The sequence below is a fragment of the Rhinatrema bivittatum genome, chromosome 2 (assembly GCF_901001135.1).
Source record: "Rhinatrema bivittatum chromosome 2, aRhiBiv1.1, whole genome shotgun sequence".
In the NCBI taxonomy this organism is placed as follows: Eukaryota; Metazoa; Chordata; class Amphibia; order Gymnophiona; family Rhinatrematidae; genus Rhinatrema; species Rhinatrema bivittatum.
In genome coordinates this window covers 335,307,418-335,322,628 of record NC_042616.1, presented here as the reverse complement: position 1 = coordinate 335,322,628, position 15,211 = coordinate 335,307,418, and the positions used below count along the sequence as shown (strand labels likewise).

Genomic DNA, 15,211 nt, shown 5'->3' with positions numbered 1-15,211 from the left:
ACCAATAACAGTCCGGGGTTTCTGTAGGTTAAGCCCTTGGGTACCCGGACCACCTGGACTTAGGTGGGCCTCTGGTGGTCTCCCGGAGAGATAGCAGAGGGGTGTGCCCACCATGAGCAAGGGTGTGCAGCTGAGGCAGAATGGATGGACTAGACCCGAACTGGAAGCTCCGGAGACCTCAGGGAGGTAGCAGTTCAGGGAGGGTCTCTGGGCAAGACAGGCAGCGCCTGTGGGTCTAGTCGAGTGGAAGCCGCGTTTAGTTTCCAAGCAAGTTGGTCTGGTAGTCACGGTAGGCCAGAAGAGAATATCCGAGTGAAGCGCAAGGGTCAGAGCCAGAATAACAGTCCAAGAATAGTCAGCCAGGGTCAGTTCCAGACAGCAGGCAGAAGAATGGTCAGGCAGGCAGAGGTCAGTTCCAGGCAGCAGACTGGAGAATGGACAGGCAAGCAGAGGTCAGTTCCAGGCAGCAGACAGAAGAGTGGTCATGCAGGCAGAGGCCAGTACCAGAGGTCAGTCCGAAGAGGTACTACCTGAGAGGAACATACGGAGACACAAGGAGATGCTGGAACAAGAGACACTAGAACAGGAGAACGCTTGAACACACAAGGCAAACTAACACACCAACGGTGTCAACCCATTTGCCAAGGTGAGGTCCTGGGGCCATGGCCTCGCTTTAAATAGTAAGCCTACATAATGTCATCGGGAGGCACCCCCGAGGGTTTTCCTGCCTTGTGCATTTAAAGGGCTGCACATTGGCCGTGTGCGTGCCTAGGGGTGTGGCAGAGGACATCGACGATGCGGATCCCTGACTGGAGCTTCGCCATGAGGCCTGCAAGGAGGATGGCGAACGGAGAGCCCGAGGATGCTGTGAGCTGGCCGTGGCAGCAAGGGAGGTGCCTGGAGCTGGTCGAAGGAAGCGCGAGGTGAACAGGCCCAACCGCGATGCCAATGCAGCCAGGGATGGGCAACACTTACTTTATTAGCAGGAAACTGTTAACCCCTCCCAAAAACAAATCTCTCCCCATGGCCCATCCACCTCGCTCATTTTCCAAGAATCAGCAGAATTAATCAACACTCTAACAGGATAACCCTGCAGTCCAGCAAAAGAAAGGAGAAAAAGAAAATGTGATCCCTAATTTTTAAAAATTAAGGGCCCATCTCCTACTTTGAGGGGATAAATGTTGAATATAATGGTTCCAAATATTCAAAAAGGATCTTGAATGAGGAAAAAAGGAACAACCTACTAAATTCTCCATTTGAACCAGAAAGTGATGTTGATTTTTCCATTGCTAAAATGAAGTCCATCATCATGACATGCACCATTGCAGTTAGAGTAGTCATCTTTATCTAGAAGAAATGCTTTTCTCACAAATATCTTGTGAAGGTTGGCGGGTGTGGGAGCCCTTTCTGCTGCAGCATAGTTGACGCAACCTTGTAGGTGAAGCTTCGAGTCCAATGCCGGCAGCTGGCCAAGGCACCCTGTAGCAAGATAGACTGGGGCTTCACTTATACCAGCCACCTCACCTGCAGGTTGAGCCCTTGGGTTCTGATGGCTGGCAGGTCTTAGGTGGCTCTTGGTGGCTAGAGCAAGAGCCCAATGACACGCTGGGGTCAGGGTAGGCAGCAGACTAATGGAGTCTGAGACAGGCCAATGTTGGGGCAGGTGGCAGACAAGGGTGGTCAGGTCCAGGCAAGAAGATCAGATCCAGAAGTCAGGTCAAGGGTGGATGAGAACACACAGAACACACTGTGTCTGAGATTTCAATATTTTCCCATCCTCTCCCGCCTCCCTAGTCAAATTTTGTGTGGATAACCTATTATTCACACAAAATTTAGCAGGGTAAGGAGAGGAGGTGCTGGGAGAACCCTGGGAGTTAAATTTTAGCCGGCGCTGATATTCACTGCTACTCAATCTGGTATATGAAAAGACTGGATAAGGCAAGGCTGGACAAAGAATCAGGAACACAGGAACCATGAACTCAAAGGTAACACGCACTGCTAAGACAAGAAACCCATTGCTGAGGCAAGATAATACTGTAAGGCTTGTGTTTAAGTAGCATGCCGGTGAGAGAGAATGCGTGTGTGCGAGAGGGGAGGGTGACAGAGAGCATGGTTGGTGAAAGGGGGGGTGGGGAAGGTGAGAGAGAGCAGGAGGGTGTGAGAGAGAGCATGGGAGGTAAGAGAGGGTGGGTGGGGGGGATGCTTGAGTGTGGGTATCAGAGAGAGGGAGCCTATATGAGGGGAAGGGGATGCAAGTGAGAGAGAATGTGTGTGTGAGAGAGGAGGGGGGGTATGGAGGGTGAGAGACAGCTTGCTTGGTAAGGGGGGAGTGGGGGGGATGCTTGTACGTTTCAGAGAGGGAGCCTATGTGAGGGAAGGGGAGGGTGACAGAGCAGGAGGATGAGAGAGAGCATGGGAGGTAATAGAGGGGCGCTGGGGGGATGCTTGAGTGTGGGTTTCAGAGAGAGGGAGCCTATATGAGGAGATTGTGAAGGAGTGTGTACATGTGTGAGAGATTGGGAGCTCGTGTGTATGAAAATGGATTGTGTGTATGTGAGGGTGCTAACCTGTGTGAAGGGATTGTGTGTGTGAGGGAGCCTGTATGAGGGTGTGTGTATGTGTATTAGAGAGAGGGAGCACGTGTGTGAGAGAGTAAGGGACAGAGGAAGCCTGTGTGAGGGGCAGTACTGAGAACAGGGTCAAAGTCTGGGACTGGCAATAGAGTGGAAAGGGTTGAGCCTAGAGGTATAGGGGAGAGATATTGGCAGGTGGAGGAGTTGACGCCTGAGAGGGCAAACAGGCCAGGGGAGTAGGGAGAGCGAGTGGAAGGGACACAGTGAATTTCTAGGGAAATTCTGCTCAAAATATTTAAAATTCTGCAACTTTAAGTAACAACTTTTTTCTGTAATAATTTAAAATGAAGTTACTTAAAGACTGTCATGTAAATTGTGTTATTTTGAACAATATAAAGTTTGCAGAATTTTGTAGAATTTTCAGTTTTTTTGCGCATAATTTTCAGTTTTTTTGCGCAGAATTTAAAATTTTTTTTTGTGCAGAATTCCCCCAGGAGTAATATTCAATTCATTGTGGATAACCTAACAGCCTGGTCTGTTTGGGGCTCTGGCTACTCCTGCCCCATGTTCCTGGATTGTTCTGAAGTTTCCTATGAATATTCTGATCATAAGATCATTGATGCAGTGGGTCTGGTTCCAAACTTTAGCCGGACTCCAAACTTTGGAACAGTGGTTTGCAATGGTTTTTTTTTTTTTTTGTAAATGGAAGAAGGCTCAGATTTAAAACGATGAAAGGAGACGTTCAGGCTGCCAGTCGCACCCGTCCATTTCTCGGGTTTCTCTTCTTTCAGCGGGGAGGCGGGGAAACGCTGCGGCTGGCCGCCCGGTGGCGCCAGAGTCCCAGGAGTGCGGCGGGGGTGGGGAGTCACGGGGAGGCAGCTCAGCTCCCCCTCCCTGCGTCGGCAACTGGAGTGAGAGGAGAGGAGGGGGGAAGTGTCTGCTCAAGCCACTCTCTAATGGGAAAACAGCAGCCAGTCCAGCCGCAGCTCTCGTTCTCCGGCTGCACTTTCCCCCCTCAGTTTTTACAGCTTTTCTCCTCTCCCCAGTCACACTTCCAACCCCCCTCCCCGCCAGCGCTAATTTGATTTGATTGCACTTCACCAGCACGTTTAGCTCTCGGAGGACCTTTTCTTTTGGGAGGGGGGTCGGCTAGAAGTTGGATTTTGCCTTTCTTGGAGCCAGAGAGAGAAGGCATGGCCGGAGCCGGGCGTCGGGGGGAGAGGGGCTATTGGAAAGCGCTGGTGGCTTTCGTCTCAGCGGGGCTGGTTTACTCCTACAACATCGATCTGGATCACCCGGTGGTCTACCAGGGACCCAACGGCTCCTTCTTTGGCTACTCCGTGCTGGAGCATTACTACGACAACACCCGCTGGTGAGTGAGCGCGGCGCCGGACGGGGGCCAGGGAAGAGTCAGAGGCACCTCAAGGTGCAAGGAGGATCTGAAGCATCCCGGGGAGAATCAAGGGGTACCCCCAGGGAGGATCCAGAGCACCCCGGCAAGAGTCGGGGGCACCTTAAGGAGCAGGGAGGCTCCGGAGTAACTCAGGAAGCGTCGTGGGCACTTAGGGGAGTTGAGAGAATCAGGATGATCCCCGGGAGAGGCAGGGGCAAGCGCTGCACCCCTGTTTGTCTCCTCCACCCGGCCGGGTCAGCGCTCCTGCCGTGGGGGCCGGGGGCAAGTTTGGAGCTCCCTCTGCCCCTTACCCCCCCCCGGACAGTGTGCAGATCCCCCCAGCCTTTCTCTTCAGCTCCCTTTGGGGCTACTGGCAGCAGGCTGGAAAGGCGTTTTGCACGGATGGCTTCCACCCCTTCAGAGTAGCGAGGGAAGATTAGGTGACAGTAAAGGTGTGAGGAAGGGAGCTCCAAGAGGCAGAGCAGAACGGTCACTGTGGCAGCAGAAGAGGCACTCCCAGCCCGGGCCCTGTGAGAAGAGGGACCCCCCCACCAGCTTCAAATAGGGTCAGACGCCACAGTGCTGTTGCTGCTGTTTCTTCTAAGATAGTTTTTTAACTTAGTATTTTATTGCATTAGCAGCTAGGGTGTTCCCCTTGATTTGAGGAGCAGGGACATAATCCTCCCATCCCCCATATTACACATGACCTCGGTTTTGCAGCAAAGGACCGTTCTCAGATCTTGCCTTCATCTGAGCCAAAAGACTGAGAAGTGATCTGTATCTGTGTCCCTGAGGGGATGGCACGTTCCTGCTGTGTTGCATTTTGTTTCTTTAAAATGCTATGGTCCTCTTTAAGGATGGGAGAACAGGCTTTAGCCCCAGGCAGATCCACAGTGGGCTCTTTGAATAGCTGCCTGGGATGTGCTCTGATTGCTGCACCTAGTTACCATTTATTTCAGGTCTTACTGAATTTTCTAAACAATTAGAAATCGGAATGTACTCTCCAGTGGCTTATATATTAGCGAATATTCATAGATATAGAATATGCAATTGTGGTCAATGAATTGTGGTTGCCATGCTAATGCACTTAGATATGTGGAGTGAAGGTGAACAACCACGTTTGTAGGCGAAAAAGCTTTCTATTGGGCTATTTTCATGCATCTTTCTATAAAGGCAAGGAGGTGAATAATTACATCCCGAGTGGGTTAGAGTGATCAGAGCAGCAGGAAGAGAGTGAGAACTTCAAGTGGAGTTCCAAAGGGGGGAGAAATGATCCAAGGTCCTGCCTCAGGTGGATTCAGTACAGTTTGTGCAGTGTCCTGCTTTGGCTCAGATCCTTCTCCAAACTCTGCCCTAGTTTGGAAGAGTTAATTGAGACTATTCTGTCCATGCATAGGATTTCTGAAGAACGGTAGAAAACTATTTACTTTCTTCTAGGTTTAATCGTTGCTGCTACTTGTTGCAATTTAAAAAAAAACCAAAAACAACTTTCTCCTAAAGGGGTCCTCATCCCGGTCCTAAAAGAGCGTTTACCCAGTCTGCTTTTTAGGATATCCACACTGAATATTCATGAGACAAATATGCATGCACTAATGCCATTGTGTTCATATTCATAGTGGATATCCTGAAAACCTGACTGGCTGATAGGGCTACCTCAGGACAGGGCTGGAAACCCTAAAGTCATCCTGTTGCTTCCATGTGTGATGTCATTAGATATAGAAAATAGCCACAAATAGGTAGGGCTCCTGTTACATGTGCTAGTATGGTGGAATGCTGACAAATCACAAAACAATATTTATATTTATTAATAGTAGTGTGCATTTTTTTGATCACCCTCAGAAAATGCTGGCTTCTGTGGCCCAAATGTGTTCGGTTCTGGGCTGCTTCCGAGCTGTGCCTGCATGCTGCTGGGCTCCGAATGAAGCCGTTCCTAATTTCACAGCAAGAGTTGCTGTTTGCCAACACAGACACAACTCCTGCAGAGCGCAGTACATCATTTTTCCTTCTAAGCCTTTGCTCTGAATATTATTGTGATGCCTAATTTGTCCATCAGAATTGCAACAGAACCCTTTAAAAACCTCAATCTTTATTTACTTATTTATCTGTTTATTTTATTAAGCTTTTATATACCATCGTTCAGACTGGCCATCACAACGGTTTCCATGTATAAAACATAAATAACAATAAATTAACTAAAGAGCAATTATTCCTAAAATATAATAACTAAAAACAAAATAGGATACAATAGGCAAATAAAACACAATAAAATACAATCGTATAAAAATTAAAATACTTAATTAAAATGCTATAGATTTCTCCCTTTCAGTTATTAAGAATTAAGTGCCTCATATTCTGTAAAAATACATAAAATCGTGCAAAATAGCTCTTAGTCAATCCCTCCAAATGTAGATCCAAAAAGCCAGGTTTCCGAGCATCCAAAAGTTCCTTTTCCACAGACATGCAGGGCTGGACTTTAGTTCTGTCACAGCCTCCGAGACCAATGTTTCAAAGCTGGGTGGCCGCTCCAGGGAGGAAGCAGCTGTGTCTGCTCTGAAATGCAACATCTCCTCTCGTAAAGGGAGCGGATGGGAGATGGGTGGGTCACCTGCAGGTGATTGTAAGAAACACAGCTTGATGCACAGATGCAAAAACCTTATGATACTGTGACTCTTTGGAGTCTAGCAGTTACCATATGAGTGTTTGTATGAGGATTGTTGTACATTCAGGCCAATACAGTACAGAAGTGCTAAAAAAGCATGCCCATTTTTGGTGCCTGCTCTTTCGACGCGTGTATAGCCCCCCTCTCTTGGGCATGTGATACAGCATGCAAATGAGGGGTCATGCTAAAAGGAGGCGCTGGGGATAATTGCACACCCCTAGTGCCTCCTTGGTCCAGGAGAGGTGGCTGTCAGAGGGTTAGGAAAACGGACGCTCAATTTTACGAGCTCCCATTTTCCTAACCTGTGCACAGCCACGGGTTAGGAAAATGGATGCTTGTAAAATCGAGCGTCCGTTTTCCCTAACCTGACCTGCCGACACACTTTTTTTTTTTTTCAAATTTTAATTTTTTTTTTTAACCTTTAGTTCCTCTGACATAATAGCACCACAATATTAAGTCGGAGGGTGTACAAAAAAGCAGTACTTTCTGCTTTTCTGTACTCTTTTTCGGGCTGCTCAGAATTTAACGCCTGCCCGAGTGTAGGCGTTAATTTCTGAGCATAATATGTGCGGATTGGGCGCACATTTTTTTAATGGTATCTGGGGCGAATGACTTATAGCCTCATCAACATGCATTTGCAAGGGATGAGCGCTATTAGTTTTGGGTGGGTTTGGATGCACATTATAGACGCACTAAACCCCTTATTGTATTAAGAGGTTGTGGACATGCGTCCAAACCGGGTTAAACAGTGCTCTCCGCTGAGCGCATTTTACTGGTTTGGCCTGATTGTTTGTTGGTACTGTCTGAAGTGTAATTATTTATCTATGTCTAGATAAATAATTACATAGATGAACATAATATGGAAATTGCGGAACAGAAAGTAAGCATAAGTAAAATAAATAAGATGACCCTCCAGTTCCTCTACCTCACTGGAAGTTGGCCCCGGGTTTCGGAGCATTAGCTGTTCCTTCCATTTTGCTTCCTGCTTCTTTGCAGGTAATTAGTAGCTTGCCTCACTGCCTGATGGTGTGTACTACATGAATATTACAAACCCGTTCGGGCAGGACTGGAATGCTGGGCTGGGAATTCTGCCCTCTGCTCAGCCACAGCCCTCGCTCTTTAACCACCGAGGCCACACCACAGTTGCAAACACCAGGAAAATAAATAGCTGTTTTTTTTTTTTTCTTCTAAAATGAGTAAATAACATCTGTAACATCTGGGTTAGCATCCTGTTTGTTAATAACTGTGCTTAACTTTTCCAGCTATTCATTAGCTGCCACTAATGTCTCTCTTTCTCATTGATTACTGCTGAAACAAAAATGGTGTAATGAGCACAACAGGAATAATTCAAACTCTGTGGCAGCCGGACAGCAATCATGCCCTTCAGAAGATGACTGGTCCTTTTCCATCACCCATCCGTGTTAATGGTGAAGAACGTTTGGTCATGCTGCTTAGGCCCAAGCATTTCAGCCGATACGGCAAGCCATTCTTGTCCCTAGTGTGTTAGAATCAGCTTGATTTCCAGCGACTAAACTTAACTGGAGGTCAGCTGGCAAGGCTCCGACGTGAGTGGGCACCGTTGATGGCAGTGGAAGTTTACAAGGCACAGCTGAATCTCTTACTTAGGTATGAACAAAACACGCCACCGCTGGTCCCTGGAAGTAGAGCACAGTGCAATTATAAATCGATGTATTCAGGCTGGACGCCAGACCTGAAAATGAATTTCTCTTCTGCCCTTTGATTCTGCAGGCCTTGCCTGTGCTTCCCATCTATCTATATGGTTACTTTGTCCTGGCGCTCGCTATCACAGACCTGTTCGTAAACACGTGGAAGGCAAGAAGTGGCCTCAGAAAATAGTGGGACGACTGCACGAATCTGTACGGATATCTCATGGGGTGGGAGATCGCTAATTTGTTGTGCAATTTTTCTATCCCTGCAAAGGAGCTGGGCAGAAAAATTTCATGCAAAATTTCCCGTACAGATTTGCAAAACAGAAACTGGCCCGCAAAGACGATTCTGCATGCCAGCTTTCTGAGAATTCATAATTTAATGAGCTGTTTCACTTGATGCTTTTAAGCAGCTCTTTAATTTTTTTTCGGAATACATGCAAAATGTTACTATCTGTGAAGGCAAATTTTTTTTGTAAACAGTGCTTCACATGTAAAAGCCCTAAGTAGTCCATATTATTGCAAAGAAGCATTATTTAGGGATTTTGTGTGTGAAACATGTTTGCAAAATATTTCACTTCTTACTGCATTGACCTCTAGGTTTTCCTTGACGGTTCCTCTGAGTTGGTTTGACTTTATTCTGGATCTAGAGCCAGGGACTTGGGCAGATGTGGAACCTGGGGATTTTTCTGATAGCTTTAATCCATTGAGTTGTTTTCGTGCCTGGCAACAGATTGTGGAGGCAGCATTGCTTTGTGTGTCTGGCTTAAAAGTACAATGTGGTTTACAGCTCTGAAGAGCCTAAGCAATTATTACACTGCCTTTACAGGAGGCTGGAAAGGTGAACTTGCTTGGCTTTTCAGCATTATAAGCTAGAGCTGTCTAAAAGTGTTTTCGTCTCTGCTGCTTAGAGTGTTGTGTCTGCAGGATCAGAGTCAGAGCCTCGTGGTGTGTTGAAGCTGCGTTGACGTTCTCTGAAATCGCCATAGTCATGCCCTTGATATTAATGCCTTTGGGGCCTCTAGTGTCACAAAAAGGCAGTTGAATTAACACAAGTTTGAAACTTGTGAGCGGTACCGCCAGCCGTCAAGGCTTCAATTCTGGCTACTGTCCATCCGCGTCACTGTCACACACATTCATAATTCAATTATCTTCTTTTTGAAAAAATCTAAAGTGGAGAATATAAGAGAGCACATTTGCTTATCACAAGCCTGGATCAGAAATGACTTGCCAGCATGCAGGCTGAAACTCTGAAGGAGTTGCCTTTTGGAAATGTAAATATCAATTGGTGAACAGTTTGTTGGGAGGGATTGTGCGGGGAATGCTGTCATTGACATCTGTAACTACTGCCTTCTTACTATGGAGCCAGTGTAATAAAACTCATGTTAAAATTGGAGTTAGAGTTTTGTGTGTGTTGTATTTAACGGGGATGTTGAAAAATGCAGTCCTTGAGGGATGCAGTAAACCACGGACATGCAAATCGACCAGGAGAAAAAAAAAAGTGCGCTAAACTGAAAAAAAACCAAAACACTTTCTTTGAGTCGCTGTTCATTTGCATGCAGTAAGAAAAAATAGGAAAAAAACATTTCCTCCGACCTCCTGAGTGGAACTCCCTCCCTCCTGCTTGGCCTGATGAGGCTGGGCCTAATGGGTTGGGCTGGGCTGGACCAGGCAGAGTGGGTCGGCCCTGCAAGTCCTTCCCCCCCCACCCCCCCCCCCCCCAAGCATGCTCAACCATCTCACCTTAAAAAAAAAAAACAGAGTAGGATGAGGTCTGAACCAGGTTTCCACCCAGCCCCATCCTTCTCACCTTAAAAATAAAATCTGTGCCCACCAGAACACCCCCCCCCCCCCACCCAAAACACCAGCTGGAGAAGATCTTACCTCCTCCGGCAGGGCTGTTCCCACTGGCAGCCAATTGGTCTCTCCACTGTCACATGTCAGTGAAAGGACCAATCCCTTTTCAGACTATCGGGCCGATACAGTAAAGTCTGCGGGAGAGCGGACAAACACCCGCTCTCCCGGCGCACGCACCGGCCCTTCGCCGGTGCGTGCGATTCTCTATTTAAATTAGGTGACGCGGTAGATCCGGGTAAAAGGAGGCGCTAGGGACACTAGCGCGCCCCTAGCGCCTCCTTTTTGACAGGAGCGGCGGCTGTCAGCGGGTTTGACAGCCGACGCTCAATTTTGCCGGCGTCGGTTCTCGAGCCTGCTGACAGCCACGGGCTCGGAAACCGGACGCCGGCAAAATTGAGCGTCCGGTTTTCGTCCCGACAGCTGTGGGCCGAATTCAAATTTTTTTTTTTTACTTTTCGGGACCTCCGACTTAATATCGCTATGATATTAAGTCGGAGGGTGCACAGAAAAGCAGTTTTTTTACTGCTTTTCTGTGCACTTTTCCGGTGCCAGAAGAAATCAGCACCGACCTTTGGGTCGGCGCTAATTTCTGAAAGTAAAATGTGCGGCTTGGCTGCACATTTTACTTTCTGTATCCCGCGCACATACCTAATAGGGCCATCAATATGCATTTGCATGTTGAGGGCGCTATTAGGTGCCGCGGGTTGGACGCGCGTTTTCCTCCCCTTACTGAATAAGGGGTAAGGGAAAACGCGCGTCCAAGAGCAGGCTAACAGTGCGCTCCATCGGACTGTACTGTATTGGCCTGTTGACTTGGCCTGCCTGAGCAAACTCCTCCTTAACTCCTGCCTCTGACCAGACATTAAACTTCCCGTGGTAAAGGGAGGTGCGCTCGGCAGGCTAATTACCCTGCAATTAGAACGAGATGCACTAATTGTACTGTGGTGGTTTTTTTTTCATGCGGGTTTCATCAGCGCTAAAAGCCTCATTACATGCCCGAGTAAGGTTAGCGCCGAAAAACCTAAGCTAAAACATGAGCAAAACCCTGCAGTAGGCTCAGCATGGCTTATTACTTTGGCCTCTATGTTTGCGCTGTTTCTGTTGTATTGTAAAGTGGTGTGCATGTGTGTCTATGCAAAGAAGAGAGGTTAAAAGGAGATGATTCCTTTCCCCCCCAAACAAAAACTACGTAATTGTGAACATTTCTCACGTGCCCTGTCAGCATCTTATATGGAGATAAAACTAAAAAAAGAAAAACATCATTGTGCTGCCATGTGCCCATGGGGGGGGGGGGGGGGTGAAAATCCAGTTAGGGCAGGAAGGATTAAAACTTCCTTATTCCCATTGTCATCATGGATAGCACAGGTGGCGGAATGCGTTCAGAGGTCTTGACCCACGTGTGCCGGTTTGACATTGCTCGTGAGACTCTGGTTCCTGAAGCTCTCTGCATTGTTCCCTGAAGTTGACCATTTTTTCAGTAAAAAAAAAATAAAAATGCTCCTTCCCTTTCTGAGTGAAAACGGCTAACTATCTGCAGTATTTATTTATTTATTTAGAGGTTCTTATATACCGCGGTACGTATAGATATACATCACCTCGGTTTACAGTAAACAAATTAGCAACAGGCTTTACATACAACAGGTTATATAGGAAGTAAACAAATAACAGCCACAGGCTTTACATAAATAACAGGTTTCAGGGGTACATACTATAACTCCTTTAACTATACAACCAATGCATATTCTATTTCAACAACTATATACATACTTACATATTAGCAAAGATAGTCCACCGTTCTAGACTTTACAATAGTGATCAAACATGCTTTTTTAATTGTGTAGCCCCTTAACCCGGTCAGTTCTTTGGTACAGGGTCACACAGGGAGGGTCTCGGACAACGCAAGGCTGTGACCTGCCAGGGTTCCCATATGGGGGGGGGGGGTAAAAGTCAGTCTTTTAAAAGCCCTTAGGCCTCCCTGTGGCAATTCTGCACACCGGTACAGTCAGACAAAAATAATCACTCTTCACTCTCCAAGCTGTTCTTCAAAATAAAGTCTGTACTGAAAACATAATGCACAACAAGTACACCAGAGGAGAACGCATTACTGCAAACAGAAGTCCAAAAGCACAGCTCAATCTCCTCCCACATTCCTTCCCACAAAGGTAAGCTCTTTGGGACAGGTATCTTTCCAGCTTGCGCTCTCCCACTACCTTTTGGGTAATGCTAATCTTCTGAGTTTCTTTCTCTCTTCTCTTAGGTTGACAACTGGCTCCAGATTTTCAGGACAAATTGATCCAGTCCTGGTTTTACTCACACCTGCATGCAGGTACTTATATACTTGCTTTTCTTAGGGAATGCAATAGGGAAATCAGAATAAATCCCAGCATGCAATGAGGTAAAACCAGGCCTGGATCAACCTGTCCTGAAAATCTGGAGCCAATTGGCAACCCTACTCTTAGATGAGCTTCTGGTCGCCGCATCTCAAAAAAGATATAATTGCGATGGAGAAGGTACAGAGAAGGGCTACCAAAATGATAAGGGGAATGGAACAGCTCCCCTGTGAGGAAAGACTAAAGAGGTTAGGACTTTTCAGCTTGGAGAAGAGATGGCTGAGGGGGGATATGATAGAGATGTTTAAAATTATGAGAGGTCTAGAACGGGTAGATGTGAATCGGTTATTTACTCTTTCGGATAGTAGAAAGACTAGGGGGCACTCCATGAAGTTAGCATGGGGCACATTTAAAACTAATCGTAGAAAGTTCTTTTCTACTCAGCGCACAATTAAAATCTGGAATTTGTTGCCAGAGGATGTGGTCAGTTCAGTTAGTGTAGCTGTGTTTAAAAAAGGATTGGATAAGTTCTTGGAGGAGAAGTCCATTACCTGCTATTAAGTTCACTTAGAGAATAGCCACTGCCATTAGCAATGGTAACATGGAATAGACTTAGTTTTTGGGTACTTGCCAGGTTCTTGTGGCCTGGATTGGCCACTGTTGGAAACAGGATGCTGGGCTTGATGGACCCTTGGTCTGACCCAGTATGGCATGTTCTTATGTTCTTTCTTATGTTCTGTCTGATTTGCTTGACCGGCCAACACTCAGTGATTTTCTCAGGCAGATTGTTCTCCTTCTCTCATGGGTCTCCTCAGAATCTGACATTTTGTTTCAGAAACTCTTCCTGCAGCACACTCTGGAATCTCAGACCTCCTTCCTCTGGACTCCCAGGTTCTTCCCTTCATGGAACCCTGCAGTTCTCCTGCTCCTTTTCTCCCCCAAACATTCCCTGATGAGGGATAAGGCCCACTAAGTGGCCTCCGCGAGTAAAGACACTCACAACTTCAGCCTGTGCTAAGGCTGATTCTTGACTCCATCTTCCTGCATCACAAGGGTGCAGGGATTCATTTGCATTTCAGCCCCTCCCAATGGGGCATGGTACACTATAGTAACGCATGCCTCTCACACACGGGCCGATACAGTAAAAATCGTGGGAGAGTGGGCATGTGCCCGCTCTCCTGGCGCGCGCACAGGACACTCTCCTGTGCGCGCGATACAGTAAAAAAAATTATTTAAATTAGGCCCAGCGGTAAAAAGAGGCGCTAGGGACACTAGCGCATCCTTAGCTCCTCTTTTTTGACAGGAGTGGTGGCTGTCAGCGAATTTGACAGCCGACGCTCAATTTTGCCGGCGTCGGTTCTCGAGCCCGCTGACAGCCACGGGTTCGTGGCTGCTTTTCTGTGCACTTTCCCGGTACCGGCAGAAATTAACACCTACCTTTAGATAGGCACTAATTCCTGAAAGTAAAATGTGTGGCTTGGCTGCAGATTTTACTTACTGAATCGCGCGGGAATACCTAATAGGGCCATCAACATGCATTTGCATGTTGCGGGTGCTATTAGGTTTGGGGGGGTTGGTCACGCGTTTTGGACGTGCTATTACCCCTTACTGAATAAGGGGTAAAGCTAGCGCGACGAAAACGCGCGTCCAAATGCCGGCTAACAGTGCGCTCCGATGTACTGTATCGGCCTGTAAAAGAGGCAGGGTCTGGATGGGGACTTCTGACCTGTTGAGGCCAGTGCTGCCAGACCATGAAGGGACAGGAGTTTAGCTGCATTGACCATGCTCACGTTCCTCAGCTGAACTGCCATCATGGTGTACACGTAAGGAATTCTGGGCGTAGCAGTATCATAGAGTCATAGCATATGTTGAGGACACAGGGCTTGTGGAAAAGGTGCAAGTTCCTTTTCATTTGTTCTTCCTTCTAGCTGTGCTCTTTGAGGCTCCCTTTGTGCATTTAGTCACCGGTAGCCCAGTGGCTTTCCTGCTGATAGGGTGGCTTTGGTCGGTGCTTTTGCCGGGGGCTAGTTCCGAGTGATGGCTTTACCACAGCACTGCTGAATCAGCCAAAGCAGGACTGGGACACAAATGCGTTGCTTCTCTTTGACCTCTGAACACGGCGTTTGCCAAATCAGGTGCCGCAGAATCGTGGGGCATTGCAGTGGTAGCTTATTTTGACGTTTTAAAAGTGAGGTTTCTGGTTTAGAATGCTTGTGAAGTGGGAGAGGAGATCATCTAATGAGAAACAATTAGAAAACTACATGACAAACTATTGTACAGCTGCAGATTTCCAGTCACACCCACAGGAAACTCCATTACTTCATGGGAAACTCCTCACTGATTCCCCCCCCCCCCCCCCCTTGCTCTCCAGATCAGCCACAGGTTTTCACAGAAGTCTGCAGCTTTTCAGTTACCTGCACTATTGGTGACTAATATTCACTTTGGTGGTGCTGAGAGAGAATATTAAAGACTGTGACATGACAGTGTTTGTTAATTGCCTTTGATAGGAAATAGCTCTGCATGCATCCCAAAGTACAAACAAGAATTAACATACAAAGATTCTTCCACATTAGAGGCTTGAAAAGATCCTTGTCCCCTTTCCCCACAAAGTCCAGGAATGGCCCCCCCCCCCCAAATCAACACGAACCGGGGCGGTCCAACCTCTAAACACACAGTGCAATATTTCCCAAATCCTGTTTAACTGCATTTCTTTATCGGGCCGTAACACTGGG

At 47.2% G+C, this 15,211-nt stretch overlaps 1 protein-coding gene across 1 annotated transcript in view; it reads left to right on the top strand.

Annotated features, from left to right (window-relative positions):
* The first annotated feature begins 3,479 nt into the window (after positions 1 to 3,479).
* Positions 3,480 to 15,211, top strand: part of ITGA9 (integrin subunit alpha 9) — an 855,720-nt gene continuing 843,988 nt past the window's right edge. The window contains exon 1 of the mRNA XM_029589807.1: positions 3,480 to 3,945. Coding sequence (XP_029445667.1) covers positions 3,767 to 3,945 — 179 coding nt within the window. The 5' untranslated portion in view covers positions 3,480 to 3,766. The remainder of the gene's footprint in view (positions 3,946 to 15,211) is intronic.